The 27,679-nt window shown below is 42.6% G+C and overlaps 1 protein-coding gene across 1 annotated transcript in view; it reads right to left on the reverse strand.

Moving 5' to 3' along the window:
* The window catches only part of RIOX1 (ribosomal oxygenase 1), an 89,316-nt gene that overhangs the window by 54,018 nt on the left and 7,619 nt on the right, over positions 1-27,679 (reverse strand). The window contains exon 3 of the mRNA XM_029593828.1: positions 2,847-2,992. Coding sequence (XP_029449688.1) covers positions 2,847-2,992 — 146 coding nt within the window. The remainder of the gene's footprint in view (positions 1-2,846; positions 2,993-27,679) is intronic.

Consider the following 27,679-nt stretch of genomic DNA (forward strand, 5'->3'; position numbering starts at 1 on the left):
AAAGCACTTTATGCTTCTTTTTCTTGCACTATTCATCAAGATCAATGTTTTCACTTAGTAATACATTCATGTGATGCTCTGCAAGGGGAGTTACCATATAAACACAGAAAATGATAGCTGATGGGGGTACTTTTCAAACCCCCCCTATGGTGATGGCACACCCACAATAATTTTGTAACTGCCGGGCCTAAAGCGAATCTGTGACAGGAAACTCGCTGAGGAATTTCCGTTTGAAAGTTTGGATGAGTTCCAGGAGCACAATCCCCCCCCACCCCCCCACATCTCCTCTCACCTGAATATCAAATTTTGACAGAGGGGCAGACAGCACCACCTTCCAACCACCCAAATGTCAAAGTTCAACAGGGGGTGCCCACACTTCATGTTTTGCCCTCAGAGCAATTCTGAACAGCAAGCTGGGATGAGGTTAGGCTATATTCCTCCTTTTCCTGGCTCAGCCTGGAGAGGGTTGGAAGGGGATGGTGCCACACCAACACAGGCACCTTTACATTTGGCCAGGGAAAAGGGATCACGGGGTGGAGGTTGTTGGCACCTTGCTTACCTTTTCACTTTGGCTGAAGGGAAGGGATGAGATGGTATTAATAGGGCCCTCTCACCTGACTTTTACCTCAGGTGGATTGGAGGGAATAGCTGGCTGGCCAAATTTAGATCTGCTATGGCAGCAGCTGGATTCTAAATTTGGCCTACTAAGTTAGGTGGCTAACCACTTTTCTCCCCCCAAACCTGTCCCTACTCCTGGGCTCACACAGAACTGGGTTAAATTTAACCACAAATTGGAACTTAGGTGTCTACATTTAGCTCTTCAACCCAGTAAATATTCAAAGGCTTTCATCTAGCTAGCTAAGTGCTTACACTTAGCCAACTAGATCCTTTTCAAAATTTACCCCTATGAAAATGACTCATAGTGCAGGCCATGGTCCATTTTGGCGGCCCTCCCTTAAACTGTCTCCACTTCATCAAAGTCCTTTTGTTGATGTGGTACAGAATTGCTCACAGTATTCAAGGTGGGGTTCTTACCAGAGACCAATACAGAGGTAATATTACACTCCTCTTTCTCCTAGTGATGCCTCTTTTTATGAGCAGATTTATACTATTAGCTTCCCTAACTTCTTTCAAGTGAACTTATATTGTCACTCTTATTTTGGAGAGCAGAGAAGTGGCTGGTAGCTAGTCTTCCTGGATCTCCTAGTTTTCCACCCAGTACATATCACTCTGCAAGCCTGCACACTGAAAGACAAATGTTAAAGGCCCTATGCGAGGCAAACCCGGGAGATACAGGCGTGATTGGGACGTGCGCGTGCCGTGCGGATTTTAAGAGGCCCGCAGCCGGGCCCGTATCTCCTGGTACGCGCATTGTAAAGGTTTTTATTTTTTTAAAAAGAGGCGCGCCGGGACAGCGCCATTAAGTCAAAGTTGCGCACAAGTGCGTGATGGGATCCAACAAATACACAACTTGTTGCTGCTATGGACTGCAGGTAAGTAGTAAAATAAAAAAATTTAGGGTAATCAGTGGGGTTTTAGGGATCGGGGCTAGTAGGGTAAGGCAGGTTATGTAGGGGGTTTACTGGGGCGAACTGGGAGGGAGCAGGGAGGGAGCAGGGAAATAGGCCCTAATGCGTTGCCATGCGCATCGACTAAAATCTCCCCACTTACGCACACGAGACGGCATTCGCTCGCACATGCACACCTCGATACAAAATCATGCGCAAGTAACGGATTTTATCATAAGCGTGCATATACGCACAAATGTTACAAAATTGGTGTGTCCATGTGCGCATGTTGGCAAACGCGCACGACTCTTAAAATCTACCTTTAAGGATCTGTAGGCAAGTGCAATAGCTTGAGATATCCTTCACTTGTGGGTCACTGAGCGAGTCTCTGCTAATCCTCCCTCTACATCCAGATCTTGTGGCAATAAACCCGCACTCACAGAACAGGGACTGCAGCTCCCATAAACTCAGTACAGCAAGCTCTTGCTTTGACCGATAGGCATTGCTGCTTTAGAAATCTCCAAGTTGCTTTCCCTCCTAGGAGAACTGTGAACTCTGTTTCTAGTGGAATTAACGCAAAAAATCCACTGGGGGGAGTGCAGGTTTGGAAAATTTTTTTAAACATGGAACTGAATGTTTAGGGAAGATAGTGAACAAAATTAGAAAGAATTTCTAAACTAATAATGCAGTTGATTTACTACTCTACTAATATGCATAGAAATTAGTCAGCAAACAAGTTGCAGGTTATGGCCCGGATTTTAAAAAGGTTACGCGCGTAAATCCTAGGGATTTACACGTGTGACCGGCCTTACGTGCGCCGGGCCTATTTTAAAAGGTCACACGCTTATGTCCCGGGGCATCGGGGAGTGGGCGGGGCTAGAGGCCGCCTTTATAAAATTTACCCCTATATTTTTGTGGTTTACTACCTTGCTCCTCCTGCCTTCAGCCAAAACCTGCCCCAAATGGAGTTCCAACATTATAAGCCTTCACATTCACTGCTACCAGGGACTTTCCGTCCATTTTTTATTCCCTCCTGTTGAAAATCAGCCTCCTAGGTTGTAGTGCAAATCACTACAGTCTGAGCCACACATGCAACCCCCTTTTGTTTTAAATTTATCACCCGACAGTTTGATTTGATATCCCCAAACTCTTTGAGTTACGAGACAAGGTGCTGACCAGACAGGCAAAGGTAGAAAATGATGCAATAAATATTAGGCAATAAAAAGAACCAGAAGAGGCACAGTAGGCTTGACGATACCAATACAGACTCATTAAAGTAATGAAAAAAAAAATCAAAGGCAATAGAGGGTAAAAAAAAGGATCTGAAATGGGAGTAACCTGAAGAAGCTTTCTGGGGAGATGGGTGCAATCATCCATTCAAAAAGCTTGGCTGCCCTGTCCTTGCTGTTCTGAATCTTGCCCAGGCCCTGTAAGATGGAGTCCAGAGAAGGTCCAATCCATGGCTTTCCACTGTCTGGAGATTTCTGCAAAGAGCCAAAGCAACAAGTTATCTGCTAAAGAAGTGGCAAAATGACATTCTACAGGCCTTATTCGCAAAGGACATTTTCCCACTCTGTGCCTATGAAAAATAATCTTTATAGATAAGACCCCCAAGCCTTCTACATGAAAAAGAAATTGTACATGGATAAAAACCTATTTGTTTAAGAAAATCTACAACCTAGAGGTTTAAAAATCCAGCTCTAATTTAGCTACAGACAAGTTTTGGGTGTAAAATTGTGAGTATGGCAGTTTATGCAGTTATGTATTTAAATCCCCGCTTTAATGGAGCTACAATCGAGTTTCTGCTTAAAAGTTTGTGTATGGCATTTTGTTCTGTGTCTGTATTTTATTTGTGTCAGTCATACAGATGTTTTATTATGAGTATTTTGTTAAGAACATAAGAAATTTCCATGCTGGGTCAGACCAAGGGTCCATCAAGCCCAGCATCCTGTTTCCAACAGAGGCCAAAACCAGGTCACAAGAACCTGGCAATTACCCAAACACTAAGAAGATCCCATGCTACTGCTGCAATCAATAGCAGTGGCTATTCCCTAAGTAAACTTGATTAATAGCCATTAATGGACTTCCCCTCCAAGAACTTAGCCAAACCTTTTTAAACCCAGCTACACTAACTGCACTAACCACATCCTCTGGCAACAAATTCCAGAGTTTAATTGTGCGTTGAGTGAAAAAGAATTTTCTCCGATTAGTTTTAAATGTGCTACTTGCTAACTTCATGGAATGCCCCCTAGTCTGTATCTGTATTTTATTTGTGTCAAGATGTTTTATTATGAGTATTTTGTTCTGTGTATGTATTTTATTTATTTCAGTCATAAAGATGTTTTATTGTATTTTTATGTAAACCATCTGGTAATTATTTTTCCTGTGAAAGTGCAGAATATACATTTTTAATAAATTCATATTCAAAAATTCAAATACCTAAAGCTCATATAGAAAACAAAAACTAATTATACTCAAGTCTCTAGACATTTCCCCATTCTCTAGTTCTGCGCCAACAAACTCTAGGCAATTCCTACATTATGGAAAAACCAGAGATGAAAAAAATATTTCAGCTGGGACTAAAACCTCTTACCTTTTAATCTAAATACAGTGAGTCAGACATTCAAAACCCACCGAGTAAGTAAGATCACCAGCTAATCTAATTGGATAGGTTTTTAGCTGAATATTCTCCTAACTCTAGCCAGTCAAGATGTGACCAGTTAGATTTACAGGCCGATGCAATACCGTGCGCTGGCCGCAGCGCATGGCTCAACATGCGATTGGACGCGCATTTTGGACACGCATCCGTAACCCCTGATGCACAGGTTAGGAAAATGGACGCTCGTAAAATTGAGCGTCCGATTTCCTAACCCGCTGACAGCCACCTCTCCTGGACGCCCAAAGTCGAGGAGGCCCGAGGGGCGCACAATTTCCCCTATTACCTCCTTTTTACCGTGGCAGCCCATTTGTATATCTAATCCATGTCACTCAACTAAGTTATTCATGCTTGTTGACTCTCTTTTCTTGCACTTCCTTATCTACCCAGTTCCTTTTACCCAATTTCTCCCAGTTAGCCACCCTTGTTCATTGTAATTTCCTTTCTCAGTTAATTGTGAACCGACATGATGTGTCCTACGAATGCTGGTATATAAAAAATGTTAAAAAATAAATAAATAAATAAATAAATTTGCATGTTGCATTGGGCGCATTGGAGAGGTTGATCGGTGCGTGTTAGGAGAGCCTTTTACAGAACCTGGCACTTCCCGGCGTACCAGGATATATGGGCGTGGCCGGGCCGTTTCGAAAATGCGCATGGTCCAGCCATATGCGTATCTCCTAGTACTTGTGCGCACCGGGCTTTAAAAATTTACCCGTTAGAGTGCACCTAACAAATGGAGTTCCAACATTCTAAGCCTTCACATTCACTGCTACCAGGGACTTTCCGTCCATTTTTTATTCCCTCCTGTTGAAAATCTGCCTCCTAGGTTGTAGTGCAAATCACTACAGTCTAAGCCACATAATGTTTGAAAAATCAGCAAACTGCCCTCAAAGAAAAGTTATGAATTTAAAATTCTTGTGCTCTGGAGGGGATTTTATATGTATATACAATTACAAAAAAAAAAAGAAAAAACCACCTGCATCACAGTGAGGATTACAGCTAGAATAGTTCCCCACCCCTCCACCCCCATTAGTTCCAGGCCCAGCTGCTTCAGGAAGCAGCCATTTGTGGCATCTAGAAATTTTACCTCCCTAGCAACTCCTGATGAGACATTTTACCCAATCACTACTGGGATAACTGAAATCTCCCATTATTACTGTGTTGTTTAATTTGTTAGCATTTCAGTCTCTTTTCATACCATCCAGGCAGATGGCAATAAACCCCGCTGATATCGTCTTCCCCATCGCACATGGAATTTCTATCCATAAAGAGATTCCACATTGCATTTTGTCTCCTGCAGGATTTTTATCCTGTTTGATTCTATTTTATCCTTAACATATTACACCATTCTTCCACCAATCTAACCTGGCCTATCATTTTGATATAATTTGTACCCAGGCATCACAGAGTTGGTTATCTTCCTTTCATCAGGTCTCAGATGCCTGTTACATCTATATCTTCATTCAGTGCCATACATTCCAACTCTCTAACCTTATTTTTTTTCGACTTCTTACATTTGCATACAGACAATTCAAAGTATGTTTAATTGTATTCACAATAGTTTGGAATGCACCTAGACTATTTTTGCTTCTATTACAACCTCTCTATTGGGATATTTTAACTTCGCAAAAACCAAAAATTTTTTTTTAATTTTTTTGTGCATGAAATTTATCTGAAACTGTGGACCATCATACCACCCTTGGTTGATTTAGGCAGTTAGCCCCGTTTTACAACCACAATGGGTCACATTTAATCATCGGTCCAGTAATGTCCTTCACTGCTTTATTAAATTTTTCTTTTTCATCTTATTTTTGTTCATTTATAATAAAATCTTGTTGATGCTATTAAAGTATATTTGAAGCGGAATTTTCTTACTTGAGTGGAGTGCCACAGCGTTTCCAAACCTTTGTCTTCAGTATATATTTTACTTGTGCGGAGCGCCGCCGCGCTTCCGAAACTTATCTTCAATGCTGCCGTCTCTTGTTAGCAGAGAATGAGATGAACTTCCGAATGAGGGTGCTCATACATCTATGAGCTCCTATAGTCCGACGTACGTTTCGCAATTTGTGCTGCTTCAGGGACTATGTTCTAGTCAGGAAGCTGTAAAATTTGAACTTGACAAGGTGCAAGATTAATTCCCGCCAACATAACTCCAATGCTTAAATGCCTGAATGTTTGCTTCCGTCTAATTCATGCGGTGTTTAATGCCGGTAAGCAGAATGCCGGTAAGAGGAACAAGCCATTGAGTGCGGCATTAAACACCGCATGAATTAGACGGAAGCAAACATTCAGGCATTTAAGCATTGGAGTTATGTTGGCGGGAATTAATCTTGCACCTTGTCAAGTTCAAATTTTACAGCTTCCTGACTAGAACATAGTCCCTGAAGCAGCACAAATTGCGAAACGTACGTCGGACTATAGGAGCTCGTAGATGTATGAGCACCCTCATTCGGAAGTTCATCTCATTCTCTGCTAACAAGAGACGGCAGCATTGAAGATAAGTTTCGGAAGCGCGGCGGCGCTCCGCACAAGTAAAATATATACTGAAGACAAAGGTTTGGAAACGCTGTGGCGCTCCACTCAAGTAAGAAAATTCCGCTTCAAATATACTTTAATAGCATCAACAAGATTTTATTATAAATGAACAAAAATAAGATGAAAAAGAAAAATTTAATAAAGCAGTGAAGGACATTACTGGACCGATGATTAAATGTGACCCATTGTGGTTGTAAAACGGGGCTAACTGCCTAAATCAACCAAGGGTGGTATGATGGTCCACAGTTTCAGATAAATATCATGCACAAAAAAATTTAAAAAAAATTTTTGGTTTTTGCGACGTCTTTTTGAGAGACAAGTGTAGTTCGTTGCACTTTAATTATTAACTGTTTTTGTATTGTGATATTTTAACTTCCCCATTATGCCAGTATCCTTTGAAGATACTCCACTCCGAACCATGCGTTCCTGAGCAACTGTCTGGTTTCCCCCCGTGATTTAGTTTAGAGTAGCAGCAGTCTAGTGGTTAGAGCAGCAAGCTGCAAACCAGGGAAAACTAGCTTCAAATCCCACTGACACTCCTCGTGACCTTCACCCTCCATTACCTCAAGTACATACTTAGATTGTAAGCCATCTGGATACAGGGTAATAGATAGAGTACTGGAATGTAATCTGCTTTGAAGTGGCTGACCAATCACAAGATGGAATATTTAAAAAAAGAAAAGAAAAAAAAAAAGCTGCAGTCTCCTTTTTACACATTAGCACAGGCATCTGGAGTCCACCCTGATTAAGGTGGAGCCCATCCTTTCCTCAAAATGCTGCCCAGTTCTTAAATCTAAAGCCCTCTTCCCTGCACTATTGCTTTATCCACACATTCAGACCATGGAGCTCTGCCTACCCCTGGGGTCCTGCAAGTGGAAAGGGAACCATTTTGAGAATGCCACTCTGGAGGCTCTGGATTTGAACTTTGTACCTAAAAGCCTAAATTTGGCTTCTAGAACTTCCTTCCCATACCTTTCTATGTCACTTACATACACAAGTACCTCAACAGCCAGCTCCTTTCCAGCACTGTCTGAAATTCTCTCTAGGTGGCACACGAGGTCTGCCACCTTCATACCAGACAGGCAAGTTACCAAGTGATCCTCGTGCCCAGATAAAGGCTAAAATGGTCCAGCTGGTCTGCCCAGCAAGCTATTTTTCTTTTAATAAGATTAGTAGCATATGCCACTCCGTGCAGGCTACCCCCAAACCTTCTGTTAAGGGTATTACAAATGTAGGCTACTCCCAAACAGAAATGTAAACTTTAGGTGTAATAGTAAATTACCCCATTTGTTAATTTCCAATGTCTAGCCAGCAGGGATCCTCTGTTTGTCCCATGCCTTTTTGTACTGGCTAGCAGCCAATTTTGGCTTCATTTTGGAGACTGCTTTTCTTTATATTTAAGTTTGCTGTACCCTGTACTTTTTTTAGTTTGCTTTATGAATGAGTTTTTTTGTATTTATCTTATGTTATCACGTATATCGCTTAGGGCCGGGGCACAAATTTAATAAAATGCAAAATACAAAATACAAATTGCATAACTCTGCTTTGAAAACTGGTGTAACTTACGAGTATTTTTTCAGACTTTCTTATGCCGGCTATTTGAAAATTACCTCTTAAGGATGCAACTAGAAATGTAGCCTATGCCAAATTATTTCTGTTAAAGTAATTCAGTAAAGTTTTATGTTGGAACATCTTCACAGAGACCTAATTACTTATTGGCATACAGAAGATAAAAGACACAGTCTTGCAAGTAAATCCTTCCCCCCACTCAAGAATCCGAGAAGCAGGGATAGAAAGTCATGGACTCCATCCCAGTATTGAGTGTGAGCCCCTCACCTTAAGGAGGAGTTGCTGAGCTGATCCTTAAAGGTCCAGGCAAGCATTATACTGATAGATATAAGAGGGGCAGTTTTTGGAAGCTGGTTTTTCACGATTCAAAGCCCCAATGAGAGCTTTGAGCTGCTGACGGCACAGATTTCCTTCTGCTGCCAGTAGCTGCGGCAGCATTAGGTTCCCAACTCAGAAACTGATGGGCTGCTGAAGCTACCAGCAGCCAAAAGGATGCCATCGCTGAACCATGTGAAATAACCCCACCTGACAAATTGACAGCCTAAGGTGTAAAGCAGGGGGTAGGCAACCCTAGTCCTGGAGTGCCACAAACAGGTTTTTCAGGACATCCACAATGAATATGTATGAGGTATATCTGCATGCCCCGCCTCCACAGTAAGGACATATATTTCATGCATAATCACTGTGCCTATCCTGAAAAACAGACTTGTTTGTGACATCGCAGGACTGGGGATGCCTACCCCTGCATAAAAGCTGTAGGGCGGACTCAATGAAGTAGACAAAGTGGGTGGTTTTTCCCAAATGAAGTACAAAAACGTAAGACGTATAAAAGCAAAAATAAACAAAACAAAAGGATATCTAAGAACAAGAAAAAAAAAAGCTATTTGGAAGAATCTAGCTGGTACTGCCACTTTTATGGAGACGGATTCGGCAACAATGGCAGAGAATGTGCTGCTGCCTAGGGAACCCATTTCCTGTCAAGTGTTCATCATTTATGTTAAATATAGAATATCATCACTTTCAAATTTCAGTTTACTGTCTGATAAAACTACCAACAGAACTCACGGAGGTTGGCTACAATATTCTGTGTCAATTCCTGAAGATAAATGCTCCACTTTTCCTATTGCGGTTGCAGCTATGAGGTAGACTGCCAGAATCTCAGTGTCTTCACATGGCCTCTCATGGCTCCCCCCAATCCTTTATTTCCTAACTGGGAAAGAAAGGATACATGTTCCTGATCTCACAGGTCTTAGATAGCATGTTTTTCACCAGCATATAGAGGAGAGCCCTTAAATAAGTATTAAGTGATTGGTGGAGTCTTGTCTAGGAAGGCCTTCTGCCTTACTCCCTGCTCCCTCTCTGTCACTCAACGAAGTTAAGGCTGGGGACAAGGAGGCGGAAGGAGTCTTAGAAAAGAGCTCCTAGGCCATTATTCTTTAAAGGGAGCAGTTTTCAAAAATCTTTTATGTGGTTAAACACATTTGAAAATTGTCCCTGTGACAAAAAGGGGAAGGGCTGGTCCGAGCACTGTAGCTTATGCACAGGGCTTTCATTTTGAAATCCTTACGAGCACGTTACCAATGCTTATTTTGCGCCTGAAAAGTACACCAGTATACAAAAGTGCCTGTGCACCCTCCCCAATTTTATATAGAAACCTCTGTGTACCATAGGGAGTTTTGAAAATTGCTCCCATAGCCCATCTCTGCTCTTTCTGGGTTCAATGACTTCTATTGTCAAGTCCATTTGAAATCAGTGGGGAAAGTGGAATGGCACATCATGAGTCCTGTAGTATCATGGGACAATTTTTTTGTGGAAACTCCAATGGAGAATCACCCCATAAATGCCGAAAGCTGACACTACACCCAATATCACACCCATTGCCAGAATGTACGCTGATGATAGGGATGGCAGAACATAAATAAGATCTTTAAGGTTTTCTACCTGCAATTATTTGGTGGGCTTTCCCCATTTTTCAGTCGCCAATCCTTGCAGTGACAGACGGTAGCTCCCTCTAGAACACAGTATACATATGAAGCCAAGTCTGGCCACTACCTTTTGCCGTGCGATGAAAAAGACTCTCTTTCCAAGGAGTGGTGAACCCTGCCTAACAGCATCCCCAGTTTTGGCTGGCCTAAGTAGCAAAAACCAAGCTAGGTTTTTAATTCTTTTCTCAGTTAAGCAAATTTGCTTACTGTAAATGGTGATTTCTTTATATAGCAAGATGAATTAGCCATTGCATATGGGTGTGGTCATCTGGCGGCACAAAATGGACTTGTCACACCAAGATAATAGAGATTTGCGCTCTATTGAGCATGTAAGGGAATTCCCACGTGGGTGTTGCCTCGTGAGCCTCCTCAGGCTGTACCAGAGCTAAATTTAGCAATGCAGTTATAACTTTCCAGGGAGGTAGGTGGGCATTTCATAGCTAATTCATCCTGCTAGCTACAGAAAACATCATTTACAATAAGAAAACTTGCTTTTTCCGTCGATAAGTGGGCTGAATTAGCCATTAAATGAGGGAGTACCAAGTTTACGGTTTCAGTGGAACATTTACTTACAGGCCGATAAAGTAAAGTCCGCGAAAGAACGGGGCGCGCGCGCCGGCCACTCGCCAATGCGCGCAATTCTGAATTTAAATTAGGCCCGGCAGTAAAAACGGGCAAAAGGAGGCGCTAGGGACACTAGCGCGTCCCTAGCGCCTCCTTTTGGCCCGGAGTGGCGGCTGTCAGCGGGTTTGACAGCCGACACTCAATTTTACCGGCGTGGGTTCTCGAGCCCGCTGACAGCCACGGGCTCGGAAACCGGACGCCGGCAAAACTGAGCGTCCGGTTTTCGGCCCGACAGCCGCCGGCCCATTTTAAATTTTTTTTTTTTAAACTTTTTTTACCCTTCGGGACCTCCGACTTAATATCGCCATGATATTAAGTCGAAGGGTGCACAGAAAAGCAGTTTTTACTGCTTTTCTGTGCACTTTCCCGGTGCCGGAAGAAATTAGCACCTACCTTTGGGTCGGCGCTAATTTCTGAAAGTAAAATGTGCGGCTTGGCTGCACATTTTACTTATGGTATCACACGCGCATACCTAATAGGGCCATCAACATGCATTTGCATGTTGAGGACACTATTAGGTGCCGTGGGTTGGACGCGCGTTTTCCTCCCCTTACTGAATAAGGAGTAAGGGAAAACGCGTGTCCAAGAGCAGGCTAACAGTGCGCTCCATCGGAGCGCACTGTACTGTATCGGCCTGTTAGTAAGCAACCCAGACTCCTTTGTGGATGGACAGTGGAGTACAGTGAGAACAGTTTGCATAAGACTGCTTGTTCAAATCTAGTCAGTCTTCAAGATATTATCCAGACAGTAATGGGACGTGAAGGTATGAACAGAAGATACATTGCAGCTTTGCAGATAGCTTCAATGGGCAATTCACAAAGGTCAGCAACAGAAGAGGGCCACTTGATGAGCTTGCACTGAGTCCATGAGTTGTAATCCTGATAAGGCAGGGGTGGGCAAACTTTTCGGTGCAGGGGCCACATTAGACATTTTTGTCCATCGTGTTGTGGGGTCAGAAAGGGGGTGGGGAAGTGGGAAGGGATGTTTTCACTTTAATGCCCAGGATGTGACAGCTAAGACAATTCTGTGATTCAAAATTGGCAGCTCCGCAGATGTGAAAAGGCTAGGGAGGGAAGTGGTAAAGAGAGAAGCAACTAAAATAAAATACAATAACAATCCCCTTGGCAGTAAAATTAATACAAATTTAAATTTCCAAAAAACTAATTCAAACCCCCATCTCTAGAAGAAAAAAAAAAAGTACTTTTCTTCCTAAATACATTGTTTGTCTGATGATTGGCTTGTTTTAATGAACACAGCCAATTGCATTTCAGTTAAGTAATCCCCCCCCCCACCAAAACCTGCCCTGAGTTGAATGTGCCCCTCTATAGTGCTAGAGGTAGATATAGATATGGATAGATAGATAGATAGATAGAGACAGACCTATTCTGCCTCTTACAGTTCTCTCTCTCACTAAAAAAAAACCCCTACCTTTCAATTGCACCAGCTGTGCCTTTGTCCGTGAGGAAAACTCACTACTTGACTCTTGCTGCAGATTTGAACTTGGCACTCTTGCGTGCGTCACACTGCTTTAGCAGCTAAGGTGTACATTTGGTGACTGCTACTGCCAATTGGTTAGAGTTGTAGGAGATAAAAAGCTGATTGATGATGTGGCTGAGTTTGTCTCTTATAATATGCTAAGGCCCGCTTGCCGTCCAAGATATGGGGGGCTTTCTTGCCTTCATGAGCATGCGGCCTTGGAAAGAATGTAGGTAGTATGATGGACTGACTGATATGACAAGCTGAGACCACCTTTGGTAGAAACTTGACGCAAGTTTGGAGAACTACCCTGTTGTGAAAGAACTGCAGATATGGAGGACAATGAATGAAAGCTTGGAGTTCACTGACTCTTCTAACAGAGGTGACAGCAATGAGAAAAATCACCTTCCAAGTCAAAAACTTTACAGAAGCTGATTGCAAAGGGGAGGCTTCATCAATTGAGAGAGAACTACATTCATGTCCCATGGCACTGGAGGTTTTTGGACCTGGGATTTCACATGTCATAGGCCTATCATAAAACAAGAGATCAAGGGACGAGTTGAGAGTGGCTTGCTTCCAGTGGAGTATGGTAGGCAGTTTTGGTGCTGAAGTGTACTCATATGGATGAAATGGTGAGCACTGATGGGTAGAGCAGTAGATGCTGAGGCTTGCAGGAAAAGGAATCAAAACCATTCTGCTGGCACCAATCAGAATATCTATTCCATGTAAAGTCAAAGCTTCTTTGAGTCAAGTACAATGCTCCTAATTTCTTGGGGATAAGGAAGTACCATGTTAAGACACAGGTAAGGGCCCTATTGCTTGCTGCTGCAGGAGCAACAACTTCCAGGCGAAGCTGCGGCAAATGTGATGAATTTGGCTGAAGCCCAGAAGGGATGGTAGTTGGAAGAAATGCAACTGGTACCTAGATTTCACTTGTTGGAGGACCCAAAGGTCCTTGGTTACATGGTGCCACTTGTCCAGGAAAAATTGGATTTTGCCTCCATCCAGAACAGATGGTTGCAGATTGTTTAAAGGGCTCAAAAACTGGGTCCAGGCTTAGGCTTGGCCAGTTGAATGGCTGACATTGCTGCCTTTGTCTAGGCTTGGTGGAGAAAGTCTGTTGATGTTGAGTCGGGAGAAGATGCAGATAGTATTGCTGATAAGATCGGAAGGGGCACCTGTAAGAATAAGGTCATTTATAATGATGGATGGGAAGTCTCGATGTGGATGGTTGTTTGAGGACTGTCAAGAGGGATTGAACTGCCATTTTTTGGTCCTTTGTGCATTCTTCTCTCAAAACCTTTCTCCAAAGAGTTAATCTCCAAGACGGGACAGGCCGCTGGCTTTTCATAAATGTCCTCCTGTATGCTGCTGGCTCGAAGCCATGCCATGTGAAATGCTCCAATCAATGATGCAGATCTCCATGAAATGAAATCAAAAGCTTCATAGACTCAATGAAACAGGTGGCAGAAGCCCTCGTCCACACTCAAGAATGGTTGAGGATAGCTCAAAGATCCTTGCTCAGGATGGAAGAAAGGCTTCAGCCTTTGAAGACAGTCATGTGTATACTATACCATGCAGAACTGGGGAATGGTAATGTGTGCAGTCAGCACTGAAGCTTAGAAACTCGCAGCGATGAATTTGAATGGATCCGCATCTTCTTCACCTTTTTTCATAAAGGATTCGACTACCACTGAATGGTGTGGCAATTGAACACCATCAAACCCTGGAGCTTGTTGAACTCTGTACTTTAGTTTTCTTGCAAGTCAGAAATGGGTGTTTTTCACATTCTTGATCTGTAGAGCATTAAGAATGGCATGGACAGGTAATGCCACAGGTTCAGATGGGGTATCAAGAATTTGTAGAAGCATCAGCAGTTCAGAGCTGGGGTATTTTTATTTAAGAACATGGACATCCAAGGTGTTCCCATTTTCTCGATGAACTTTCAGTACAAGAGGACTTCCGGAGGTCATACATGGTCTGGTGGTTCTGGCAGTGGGTCGGATGTTATGCCTGTCAAACTACTGTCCGAACCCACCAGCACAGGATCACTCACCCAAGAGTGTAATGAAGATGAGGGAGAATCAGTCAGTTCCTCTTTGAAAGCAGAGGTGGCACTAAGCGGTTCATTACTTTTGACCTAGTAGATTCTGCTGCAATGGCGTGGGATGAAGAAGCCTGAAGAATTGGTTCCAAGGAAGGGTTTAGCCCTATGGACGAAACTTAGACTCTGCTAGGTGGAATTGCTGATACTAGGTTCTGAATAATAGGCTGAAGAGAGTCCTCCAATTGCTATGAAAGGGCAGCAAAGAAACATTTCATTAGAATCATAATATGATCCAGAGATTTATATAGCCTCTAACTACAGTAGGTAGTGTTACATCCTCTTCTGGTACCAAGATTAGTTTCTACATCTGGGACTCTGGTTGGCCAGAAGTAAGTAGAAGTAGGGAACACAGATGTCCTGGTGTTTCAAGCTGGAACCCTTTCACCATTAACCGAGGCAGGGAAAGTGCTCTGGTGAGTGGAGGAGGGAGGAGTAACCTTAACCTTTCCCCCGTTGATCTAGAATGGATCATATACATCTGTGTTGGGACAGCAGCTTGTAGAATTGGCAGCTTTGGTGGAGCAGAATGTTATGATGATTTCACAGACAAACTTTGTTTGCTTTGATAGATGATCGCATTGAGGAATCTGGTCGATGTTGCAGTAATGGAACAGCCAACTGCATCATTGCTGCGCTGTGTGCTCCCATCTAGGGAGCCAAGTCAGAGCGCTGAAGATTCAGAATGCGCCAACATGGTGCAGTGCTTCATTTTTGGGGCTCTGTTTCATCCAGGCTGCAAATATATTGATGTATCATGCTCCAATTGCTTTGATGCATCGTGCATTGAGTGCTTTGGTTGAGTGTGTTGAAGGATCCTGTTTTGAGTGTCTTGATGCAGGTTGCGCCAACAGCTCTGATGATGGTCGCACTGATGCACCAGTACTGATGCACCGTGCTTCAAATGCTTATGTGTTTTCAATGCGGGTTGCAGAGGCTTCAGTGACTGGTGTTGCTTTTTTTTCGACGCAGGGTGGCTAACCGGACTCAACACCGCAGCTCCAGCCTGCACTGATGGGGCAACCTTAGAGGAGCTTCTGCTCATATATTTTCCTGGCAGGCAGATGATGCTGCACTGCAGGAGGTTCTGCTGCGACTCCTTAGAGATTTACAATACAGCTCCTCAATACAGTGCACTCTGGAGCGTTGAGAACGTGAAGACATTCACCCATATGAATAACAACTCTTTGGATCATGCTCCAGGCCCAAGCAGGTGTTACATAGCTCAAGGTCATCGATAGGGCCTTTACCTTTCCACAGATACACCGCTTAAAACCACTCAATGTCAACTCTTTCTTTGGTGACACCTTGAGGAGGGAAGGCCTCTAAGAAGAAATGAAAGAAGTTAGTATCTTTCTTTTTTTTTTTGATAGTACTGAAAAGTGCTTTTGTGGGGGCTGCCAAGGCAGCAAATTTAAGGAAGTTTTAGAAGAAAAAAATTACATTTTGAGAAAAAATTCTGCGGAGAGTCAGCATACACATCCATGCAAGTGCTCAGACAAACATAACTGAGGAGGCGCATGAGGCAACACCCATGCAGGAATTCCCCACATATGCTCAGTAGAGCTCAAAGCTCTACTATCTTGGAGAGATGAGTCCATTTTGTTTCGCTGGATGTCATCACCCATATGTAATTGCTAATTCAGGCTGCTTATTGACAGATAAAGTCTTCTCAGGCCCCCTTTTTATCTTGTCGTAATGAAAAAGGTGGGCCTGTTTAAAGCATGCACATGAACTGAGGCAGGGATACTGAGAATGGAAATCTATGCATGAACATAAAAAAAATAACCTCTAGAACAACTAATCTACCTTTCTTAACTACAGCAGCAGCAATAGGAGCGGGTATAGTAGAATAAGTGTGAGTAAATTTGTTAATAGTCTCCCTCACAAACAATACTTCAAAAGCGTAATGGAAAATAGTGAAAGGAAGTGAAGGGGAGGCAAAGAATAACTTTATTGTGTATCCTTCAGAGCAGTTAACTATTATATATCAATTTTAGAGAAAAACAGGAGCAGTGAACTGCCTGACATTTGATTACCAAATACAAAAGTCAACAAGTCACAGCCACGCTCCTCAGTTCTTCTCCAAACTATTAATTCAGTCTATTTTGGACTGTGCAGCAGATGCTGTCAAGATGCCAGCACTTATCAGCCCCTACGTCTGCCTCCTACTTTATTGATCTGCTTGCTCCTTGCCATTAGTGCAGGTTTAAAACACGCAGAGCTGTTCAAAATAGACGAATTGCCACTGAAAGGAAATAAGAAAATCAATCATGCTTCTAATGTCACAGAATCTTAACTATAAACTTGCAAAATTGTAGCTGGCCTTATAAGTAAAACAGCTAAACTGGTGCAGCAGCAGCAGTAGCTGCTATGCATTTTCCACTTAGCACGGTGCTCCGTTATTGGTGGGATATAAATATTTTTAATAAATGGGCTTAAGAAGAACTGGACTTCAGTGATAGCTTTGGCTGGCTCTTTCCCACTGTCTTTGATAACGGTGTACCCCTGCCTTCCCTACAAAGATTTAATAGGACAACTGCCCTGGGCAAATCTGCTGAACAGAACTAGGGGTTAGAATATAACCCCAACAGAGATTGTAGATAATGCAATAGCAGGGATTGCAGACACCAAAAGGAAGGGGAATCAGGTCATTACACAAAGTGACATCTACTGCCTGACTTAAGAATGCCATCTGCCAGGTTCCTGAGTCTCCAAGTATGATATTTAGTCTCAGTCAATTTTCACAATACAGAGGGGTGAAAAGTGGAGTATGCCCAGGGCTCTGTACTGGGACTTATGCTGTTATAACATATTCATAAATGACCTGGAAAAGGGATCAATGAGTGAACACATTTGCAAATGACACAAAATTATTCAAAGTAATTAAAATGCAAGCTGACTGTGAAGAATTGCAGGAGGACCTTACCAGATTGGGAGACTCGGCATTTAAATGACAGGTACAATTTAATTTGGACAAGTGCAAAGTGATGCACAAAGGGAAAAAAAATTCTAACTATGGGGGAAATTCAAAGGGACTTCTGCGAGTAAAACAATGTTTTATGTACAGAAGTGGCCTTTTACAAAACTGCTGCTAGACATGCAAGTACACTTATGCATGTATCTCATATTTCGCAAATGCATTCCTGGGGCTAAGACTTATGTGCATGCTTTGTACATTTCAATTGTATATGCAGAAGTTTTCAGGAAAATTTTGTCCACACCAAATTGCAGGTGTAACATGTACAGGGAAGATTTTGTGGGATCATTTTCAAAGCGGACTTATGTGCCTAAGTCTTCTTTGAAATTTGGTGTAACTTAAGTGTTTTTGACAACCTTCTTATGCAGGCTGTTTGAAAATGACCCTTCTGATATGCACAATGTGGGTCCTTATTAGGAGCTACCACTCAAGAGATGGTCATTTTCAACAATAAATTGAAATCCTTGGCTCAGTGTACACCAGCGATCAAAAAAGCAAATTTGTTAGGAATTATTTAGAAAGTCAGAAAGAAATATACAATAAAACAGATTATTATATCGCCTCTGTATGAATCCATAGTGTGCAGTTCTGGTTGCCACATCTCCAAAAGTTATAGTGGAAATCTAAAAAGATACAAAGAAAGGCAACCAAATGATTAAGAGAATGGAATGGCTGCCTTACGGAAAAAAAAAAGTTAAAAAGGTTAGGGCTCTTCAGATTGGAGATACGATAGAGGCTTCTAAAATCATGAATAGCATGAAACAGGTAAATACTGCCTCCGAAGAAGTCTTTAGTGAGACTGTATTTGGAGTACTGTGTACAGTTCTGGAGATCACACCTTCAATAGGATATAAACCAAACAGAATTAATCCAAAGAGCAGTTACTAAAAAGGTCAAGGATCTTCAACCTAAAACATATGGAGGCAGACTTAAAGATCTAAATATGTATACCCTAGAGGAAGGGGGGAAAGGGGAGCTATAATAGAGGCATTTAAATACCTCCAAGGTATCAATTCGCAGGAGGTGGACCTCTTTCAAAGAAAAGGAGATTCTGGAATGAAGGGTCATGAGATGAGGGTAGACTCAAGAATAATCCAAGGAAATATTTCTTTACAGAAAGGATGGTGGACATATGGAACAGTCTCCCAGTGCAGGTGGTAAAGACAAGGATAGTATCATAATTCAAGAATGCATGAGACAAACACAAAGAATCTCTGAGGGAGAAGGACTATAAAGCTGAACAGAAGATGTGGATGGGCAAGCTGGATGGGCTGTATGGTCTTTAGCTGCCATCATGTTCTATGTAAATGGGGAACAGTTATTTACAATTTCAAATAGTACTAGGATTAGGCAACCACGATGAAACTAACTAGTAGCTGATTTAAAACTAAATTTAAGAAAATATTTTTCCAGTCAACACACAACTAAGCTGTGGAATTTGTTGCTAGAGAATGTGGTCAAGGTAAATAGTATAGGTGAGTTTAAAAAAGGTTTCAAGAAGTTTATGGAGGGAAGATCCATATATAATTATTAGCCAGGTAGACTTGGGTGCCTCCATTGCTTACTTCTGGGAATGAGCAACATGCAGAAGACTTTCCTACTGTGACCCAGACAAGCCACTGTCATCCACAGGATGCTGGGCTCGATGGACCATTGGTCGGACCCAGTATGGCACCTCTTATGTTCATTTCCATTCTCTTGGGTATTTAACTAATGAGCTTTGTTATGTGAGTCTAGTCACCTGAAGAGCGATACTGATAGAAGCTGGATTTGTAGCGATGCTGAGGCAAGATCTATGGTTGTGAAAGAACTAATTAATTAATAAATATAAATATATATATATATATATATATATATATCTATATATATATATATATATATATATATATAAGAAGCATGCAGAGACTGCAGTAACACCAGCCACCTGCCTGCACTAAAATGATTAAAACAAGACAAAAAAGTGTTAATAAACGGTTGCCCTCTCTGACTGGACATCAGTCTATTTGGAGCTGAAACAAGATAAAGAGATTCACAAAATGAAAACAAAAATACCTTAAAATAATACAACCCATCACGATCACGAGAAATATTGATCAGTATGGGACAAAGAACAAGCATGCATTTTACCCACGGGCTTTGCATCAACGCTCAAAGTGAAATTATGTGTTTGCTTTCACTTTAAAAACTGCCGTAGGTACAGAGTACACATGGACACTTGCACCAGCTTTTTCTGTGGGCAGACGTTTGCTAGAAAAGTACACGTGAACATTTGAAAATGTCATGTATGAGCATAGCTTTTCTTCCCACAAGCTAAATATGCACTGAGGAAGGGCAATTTTCATTCAGCCGATTAACATGAAAATTGTCCTCAATATGTTCACAGGCAGGGCTAAAAATATTTAGAACTTAGGGCTTACCTATATATTACTATATTTCTTTGTATCCCTGTCAGTTATTGCATGATTTAACTCCACAACAAAACCATAAAGTCCTCTTAAGCTGCTGTTATTCTCGGTGCCAATTTAAGAACCACAAGACATAAATTCATCAAAAGTAAGTGTAATGCTCACTTGCTTGATAATGCTTCGATGTACTACACACTATGGGCCTGATTTTAGAAAGCATTTACTCAAGTAAAACTGGGTTTTACATGTAGAAATGCACTTCACTCCATAAAGTGGGCTTTTGAAAAATGCTACAATATATGCTATTGAATTACTCAAGTAAATGGCTTTTGAAAACTGCTACAATAGTTAAGCGTGCAACACCTTTTGAAAATTACCCCATGTCACTTACAAATCATGGGGAGGTCCCTCAAAAAAGTATTTTACATGGACCCAGGTTCAAACCAGATTGAATAGTGAGTAATTATTGTCACAGAAAACGCTTACAGCTGACCAAATTACATTGCTTAATAAAGGATTGTCATTTTCACCAACACTTTTGACCTTTTTTCTTTTTAAGTAGCCTTACAGAAATTTATGAGAACTTTGCATTTGAAAGAATTTTCTTTAATATTCCTACAACAAATAAAGATGATTCAGTAGTAAGAAAACTATATGGACACCTCTGGGTCCTGTTGACCCTTATGTAGCCACTTTTAGGGGGTCATTTTCCAAGGAGTTACCGCAGGAGATAATTCCGCAAATCGCGCTAACAGCTTGATGGACACTCTACCTGGGCAACAACAAGCTAGTTTGAGAGAACATTGCCCAAATCTCATCTTGGAGTGAGTTTCCTCGCTCCGAAGGCCATCAAATCTTCACAAGAGACCACTGTTCTGTTCGTACGTCTCATGTTGAATGTCAAAGTGGCCCCCAACCCCCTACACTCATACCTAATCCCCACCTCGAGTTACTAGGTGAGCCTCTCATAGGGATACAAATAGTTGTCTAGGGAAGAGACACTATAGCAAGTCAGTCTCTCTCTCTCTCTCTCTCTCTCAAGAACGAGAGGCTTTACGTCAGCTTCACAACTACACATATCCTTGGAAAATGTGTGAGGAGCAATCACTAGCCCTAAAGGGAGCACTTGAAACTGAAAATACCTCCTAGCACCACAAATCTGAGGAACCTTTGATAGTCTCTTCAAATAGAAATGTGAAGACAGGCCTCCAACAGATCCAAGGATGCCAGAAATTCTCCATTTCAAACCACCTCAAATCACCAACTGGAGTATTTCCATATGAAAAACTGGGCACCCACAAGGATGCATTCACCTTCTTTAGATCTAAAATGGGCCAAAAAGTGCCCTCTTTTTTGGGCACCACAAACTAAATGGAGGATCTTTCCAGAACTCTCTCCTTCTCTGGAACCAAGAACACAGCATCCAAAAGAAGCCGCTCCAATGTGGATTTTATGGCTTCCTCTTTTATCCTTGAAAGCACACAGAGACCATGAAATCCTCAACCACTGGGTGAGCAAAATCTAAAGTGTAGTCATTTCTTAAAACTGAAAGGACCCATTGATTTGTCATTATTTGGACCATTCTTTGTAAAAGCATGTCAACCCCCCCTCCATGTGCATGAATAAAGAGTGGACTGAATTTCATTGAGCACCTTTAAGTCCTCCTGAACTGCAGCCTGCACTCTTCTGAGGGGTTTTACAGTTCCTCCGAAAGGACTGAGATTTGCTCATATACTGGCAATGTAAAGAGGAACCTTTCCCAGAATAATAATGACTGACCTCTCTAATCTTCTGTCTAGTGAGGAAGGTCTTCCAGCACCCCTTAAGTTTATCCTTTGGCAATTATGGTGTTTTAGACTTTTCTGGGTGTTTGACCAACTTTTCCAGATCTTCTCCAAAAAGCATCTTTGTTCAGAAGAGGAAATTACCAAACAGGTTTTGACCATAAATCTGCAGCCCAGTTGCACAGAGTGGTCTCCTAGCTGACTCCATATTTCTGGCTGATGTACAAAACAAATAATATAAGGAATCTGCTATAAAGGCTAAACCAGCTTCTAGGCACGCCACCTTCTTCTCTGAAAGAGCCTCTTCAGAGTCTACCACTGGAATCTGCTGCATCCAACACAAACACGCTCAAGGCATGAACACAACCATATGGAGTGCTAAACTCAAAGCCTCAAAACTCTTTGAGATGAAGCTCCCATTTTCCAATCCTGAGAATCCTTAAGGTCTGTACAACTTTCAGCTGGAATAGTGGTCTTCATAGTAACAGCTGATACCAATTAATTTACCTTAGGCAATTTTAAAAGATCTAGAGCATTCTCTGGAAGAAGATATAGCTTTGCCATAGCCTTGCCAATGTTCAGCCCAGGCTCTGGAGCTTCCCATTCGTTAAAGACTAAAAAGTGCATTTTCAAACTGAAGTTCTTGGAGGAGAAGTCCATTAATGGCTATTGATCAATTTTACTTAGGGAATAGCCACTGCTATTAATTGCATCAGTAGCATGGGATCTTCTTAGTGTTTGGGTAATTGCCAGGTTCTTGTGGCCTGGTTTGGCCTCTGTTGGAAACAGGATGCTGGGCTTGATGGACCCTTGGTCTGACCCAGCATGGCAATTTCTTATGTTCTTATGTAAACCATTAAGCGCATAGAAATTAGCATATTCACACATAAGTAGTCTCTACTTGCATATTCCATATTTTATAAGTGTAACCCCTGGACCATCAGCCTTGGGATGCACTGGGATCACTCTCCCAAGATGGGGGAAAAAATCTCCAGGACTGTGATCTGGGGGTAGGATAACCTACAGGGTCAGAACTGGGCCAACAATGTACTACTCCAACATAAAAAGAATTTACTACAGTAGATTTAGAATAAAACATGGTGAAACAGCACAAGGAATAACAGTAGCCAAAAGAAATCACAGGTCCTAATCAGATGATCTCTCCTCACAACAAAAAAATACTTCTTTTTCTTTACACAGATTCTTCTTCGGCCTACCCTGGCTCTCTTTTTCCTTCCATTCCCAAAATCAGTAACTGACAATGTCCTGATCAGCTCATGGACAGAGCTCAGATCAGCTCTGTTCTGTAGATAGGAATCCTCCGAGCCCTGCAGCAAGTTGCTGCTGGCACAGTTTGCCTCCTGGTCCAAGTACCCAGCACAATTAAAGTACGCTTTTCTTTCAATCTTCAAAACAGCATCACAATAGCTTGTTTTTCTTCCCTTCAGGCTTCCTAAGAGTCTGGGTGAGAATCTCTGTCTAGACTCCTGCTTCTCCCCTTTGTAACCCTGGGAGGAGGTCACAGCTATATCCTCGTTTGAGCTCTGTGACTCTGGAGAAGATTTTCAGGAGAAGTGATAAAAATCCTGCCTATCAAATCCTTAGGGGCTGTACTGAACTGACAAGTCAGTGAGCTACCTAGAACACCCTCTGACCTACAGAAGAACCTCCTTTTCACATTACTTCACTGCAACCTTTACAGACCTTCCATTGGGGAGGAATCTCCACTTTACACATCCTTAGAATAATAAAACTTGCATCCTCTGTGGCACATAGGGGCCACATAAAGTTCAAAATACACATATATTTTCACTTCTGTGCGCACATAGGGGTAGATTTTCAGACGAGCGCGAACAGCCTACTTTTGTTTGCGCTCCAGGCGCAAACAAAAGTACGCTGGATTTTAGTAGATACGCGCGTAGTCGCGCGTATCTACTAAAATCCTGGATCGGCGCGCGCAAGGCTATCGATTTCGTATAGCCTGCGCGCGCCGAGCCGCGCAGCCTACCCCCGTTCCCTCCTAGGCCGCTCCGAAATCGGAGCGGCCTAGAAGGGAACTTTCCTTTGCCCTCCCCTCACCTTCCCCTCCCTTCCCCTACCTAACCCACCCGCCCGGCCCTGTCTAAACCCCCATCCTACCTTTGTCGGGGGATTTACGCCTCCCGGAGGGAGGCGTAAATCCCCGCGCGCCAGCGGGCCTCCTGCGCGCCGGGCCGCGACCTGGGGGCGGGTACGAAGGGCGCGGCCACGCCCCCGGGCCGTAGCCACGCCCCCGTACCCGCCCCCAAAACGCTGCCGACACGCCCCCGCAACGCCGCGCGCTCCGGCCCCGCCCCCCGACACGCCTCCCGACACGCCCACTCCGAAAACCCCGGGACTTACGCGAGTCCCGGGGTTCTGCGCGCGCCGGGAGGCCTATGTAAAATAGGCTTCCCGGCGCGCAGGGCCCTGCTCGCCTAAATCCGCCCGGTTTTGGGCGGATTTAGGCGAGCAGGGCTCTGAAAATCTACCCCATATGTAAGTGTAAAAAGGGGCAGTCTAAGGGTATTCCTGGGTCGGGCCAACAGTTACACGCTTCAGTTGCTATCTCAAAAGGCAATTACATGTGTATATTCTCCAGCTTACTTGTATATTTTTACATCTGCTAGCTGTCTGGCACAAGCAATATTAACCATGTTTATTGTGCAGTACTGACTGGGTGGGAGTTCAGGCTGAAGAACCAATGAGCTGCAGAAGGACTGGGTAAACTGATTAGTAAAACTGGTAATTTCATTGGCTAGCATACATTATAAAATATACCAACTTAACCAGGTAAGTCCTACTTTACTTTCATGCATAAATTATATATATGCATGTATATTTTTAAAACAAGTGGGTAAAATATGCATGTTCAATGCATTGAAATACGTGGTTTCAATGCATTGCATTCATTGACACGTAAGCCTATATACACACGTATGTTGTGGGGTAGACGTACGCGTATTTTATAAAATGTGTTATAAAATACTGTAGTAAATCTATGCGTGACGGCATGTATGCATCCGCACGTAGTTTTAGCATAGTATTCTATAACATGCATGTACCATATATGCATATTATAAAATACGTGTATGCTTACCCCACAACATAGATGCTCATATAGGCCAACACATGAATATTTATTTTATTTATTAATCGCTTACACTATAGCCACCAATGCTGTACCAGATAACGTACACAATAAAAGAAATAACATTCATTAAACAGAAATGGAAAAGTGGTCAAACACAAAAGAATTATGCAAACACTGCTAGAAAAAGAAAAAATACCAATTCTAGGCATGGGCACTTAGCCAAATGCTAGCTTGAACAGGAATGATTTTTAACTTTGCCTTGAATGTTTTCTTACAATCCAAAAGCCTTAGGAAGAGAATTCCAGAGGATGGGAGCTGCAACCAAGAAAGCACACTCTCTAGTTACCATCAATTGACCTTGTTTGGAAGAAGAAATGTCCAGAAGCCCTCACTGCGATGCCCTGGGGGAGAATGTTGGGCTACAAACTCACAGCAAAGCATTTGGCCAGGGCATAAGAACATAAGAACACGAGATATGCCATACTGGGTCTGACCAAGGATCCATCGAGCCCAGTATCCTGTCTCCAACAGTGGCCAATCCAAGTCACAAGTACCTGCCAAGTACCCAAACATTAAATAGATCCCATGCTACCAATGCTGGCAACAAGCAGTGGCTGACCCTATTGATTAATAGCAGTTTATGGATTTCTCCTCCAGGAATTTATCTAAACCTTTTTTTCAACCCAGCTACACCAATTGCCTTAACCACATCCTCTGGCAACAAATTCCAGAGCTTAATTGTACATTGCATGAAAAAGAATCTTCTCCAATGTGTTTTAAATGTGCTACTTGCTAACTTTGTGGAGTGCTCCCCCCAGTCCTTGTATTGTCCGAAAGAGTAAATAACCATTTCACATTTACTCATTCAAGTCCTTTCATGATTTTAAACACCTCTATCATATCCCCCCTCAGTCGTCTCTTCTCCAAGCTGAACAGCCCTAACCTCTTTAGATTTTCCTCATAGGGGAGCTGTTCCATCCCCTTTATCATTTTGATCGCCCTTCTCTGTACTTTCTCTAGTGCAACTATATCCTTTTTGAGATGTGGTGACCAGAATTGCACATTGTATTCAAGTTGTGACCTAACCATTGAGCAATACAGAGGCATTATTACATCCTCCGTTGTATTTGCCATTGGCTTCCTAAGAATTCTTAAAATTGTTTGCTTTTTTGACCACCATAGCACACTAAGCCGATGATTTCAATTTAATATCAACTATGACTAGGAGTCTAGCCTCAATAATTTGTGGACCATCATTGCGATCTTGTAATTAACACAGCTTTGAACGTTAAGCCAATGAAGGTCACTCAGGACAGGTGTTGTGTGATCTCTACGGCATTTCCCTAAGATCAGACAGGCAGCTGCGAGGAGTACAGGAGACCCACATAGAGGATTATTGCAATAATGCAGCAAAGGTAAAATTGAGCCTTCACTATCAAATGGAAATTATATAGTTCTAACAGGGTCTTCAAACCCTGCATGACACGAAGCTTGAAGAATCTGGTTTTAACAACTGAGTTGATATGATATTTAAATCATAGATACAAATCAATCCAGAAGCCAAGGCTCTTTACATTGGGAAGGATAGGACATGCCACATTATCGATGATGATGAATATAGGAAAATGACTCTCATAATGGCAATGGATAATGGTAAATTCTGATTTAGAGATATTTAAAGCAAGTTTGTTATGTGCTAACCACTGCTTCATGGATGTGTCATGCTAAGTGGGGGGAGACCCACTAAAATTAGTGCCTTTTTTAATCAAAAAAAATCTTTATTCATAAGCAGTACAAATTCTGGTGAAAACAGGCTCCTCAGTCTCTGGATCCTTATTTGTTAACAGAAGCTCCCCCTGAGCTGCCACATGGAGCACTGGTTCCCCCTTACCACTGGGATCAAAAGTGAGGGATCACTATCTCCCTCCCCGAGTTTACTTGAACTATAGGAAAAGAGAACAAGAGGGCCACTGTTCCCACACTGCCTACATCCCTGACGTTGGCTGTATCACAGCCCTGGGGCTGCTGCCTCTTTCTGACGGATTTCCTTACTTCAGTGGTAGAAAGAAGGGCTCCTGAGCAGCCCTCCCGGCCACTCACGCAGACTGCACACAAGCCAGAGGCCTGCAACTTACATCTGCGGTCTCCACACGCTACACGTCACTTCCCGTACTCCATGGGAAAAGCCATGCTTTCAGCACTGCACAGTATACAAAAAAAAAAAAGCAAACCTCTGCAGCTCTTCTCTTCCATCTTTGTGGCAAAGAAATGGAACTCTGACAGGCCCGCACCATGGACAGGGCCGCCAATGAACCTTCCTTCTTGCTGGATCCCAGAGGCTCACTGACACTCACTCTGCCAGCCTTGTCTTTTTGGGGTTTTTTTTTTTTTTTGGTAGACTTCTTAAAGGGATCAACTCCAACGAAGCCAAAAAAGCCCCTGAAAAGAATTAAACACTTCTCTTTCAGAATCTTCTTTTGAGGGCCGGGAGGAATCAGCCAGTGAGAGGGAGAAGAGGATAGGGAATGAGGGAGCCAGCACCATTGACTATCAAATGCCCCTCAAGGTTAGGGTAAAAGTCACACAAGGTCCGCCGACCCCATGATCGACCCTACTCTACCAGAGAGATGGGGCCAAACCAGGACTTAGCACCTCTGCGAACAATTTTGTCAACAAAGTCCGACTGCAGGGTTAGACTCCCCTACCATCTGCTGGAGACCGAGGATATTAAGATACTGCAGGTGGTAAAGTGACTTAAATACCAATAGTTCAGTAAAGGTTTTCTTCTCTGTCTCCATCTGCTGATAGGAGGGAAAACTCATCAGTCTGGACTGGTCTGGGGACAATAAGAAAAGGTCCACTATATGTGCTCTTTCACCAACAGGAGGGAGTGGGTTTGAATTTTCAAAAGTATGCATGTATTTTTTGTCAGAAAAAG

This window comes from Rhinatrema bivittatum, chromosome 3 (assembly GCF_901001135.1).
Source record: "Rhinatrema bivittatum chromosome 3, aRhiBiv1.1, whole genome shotgun sequence".
Lineage (NCBI taxonomy): Eukaryota > Metazoa > Chordata > Amphibia > Gymnophiona > Rhinatrematidae > Rhinatrema > Rhinatrema bivittatum.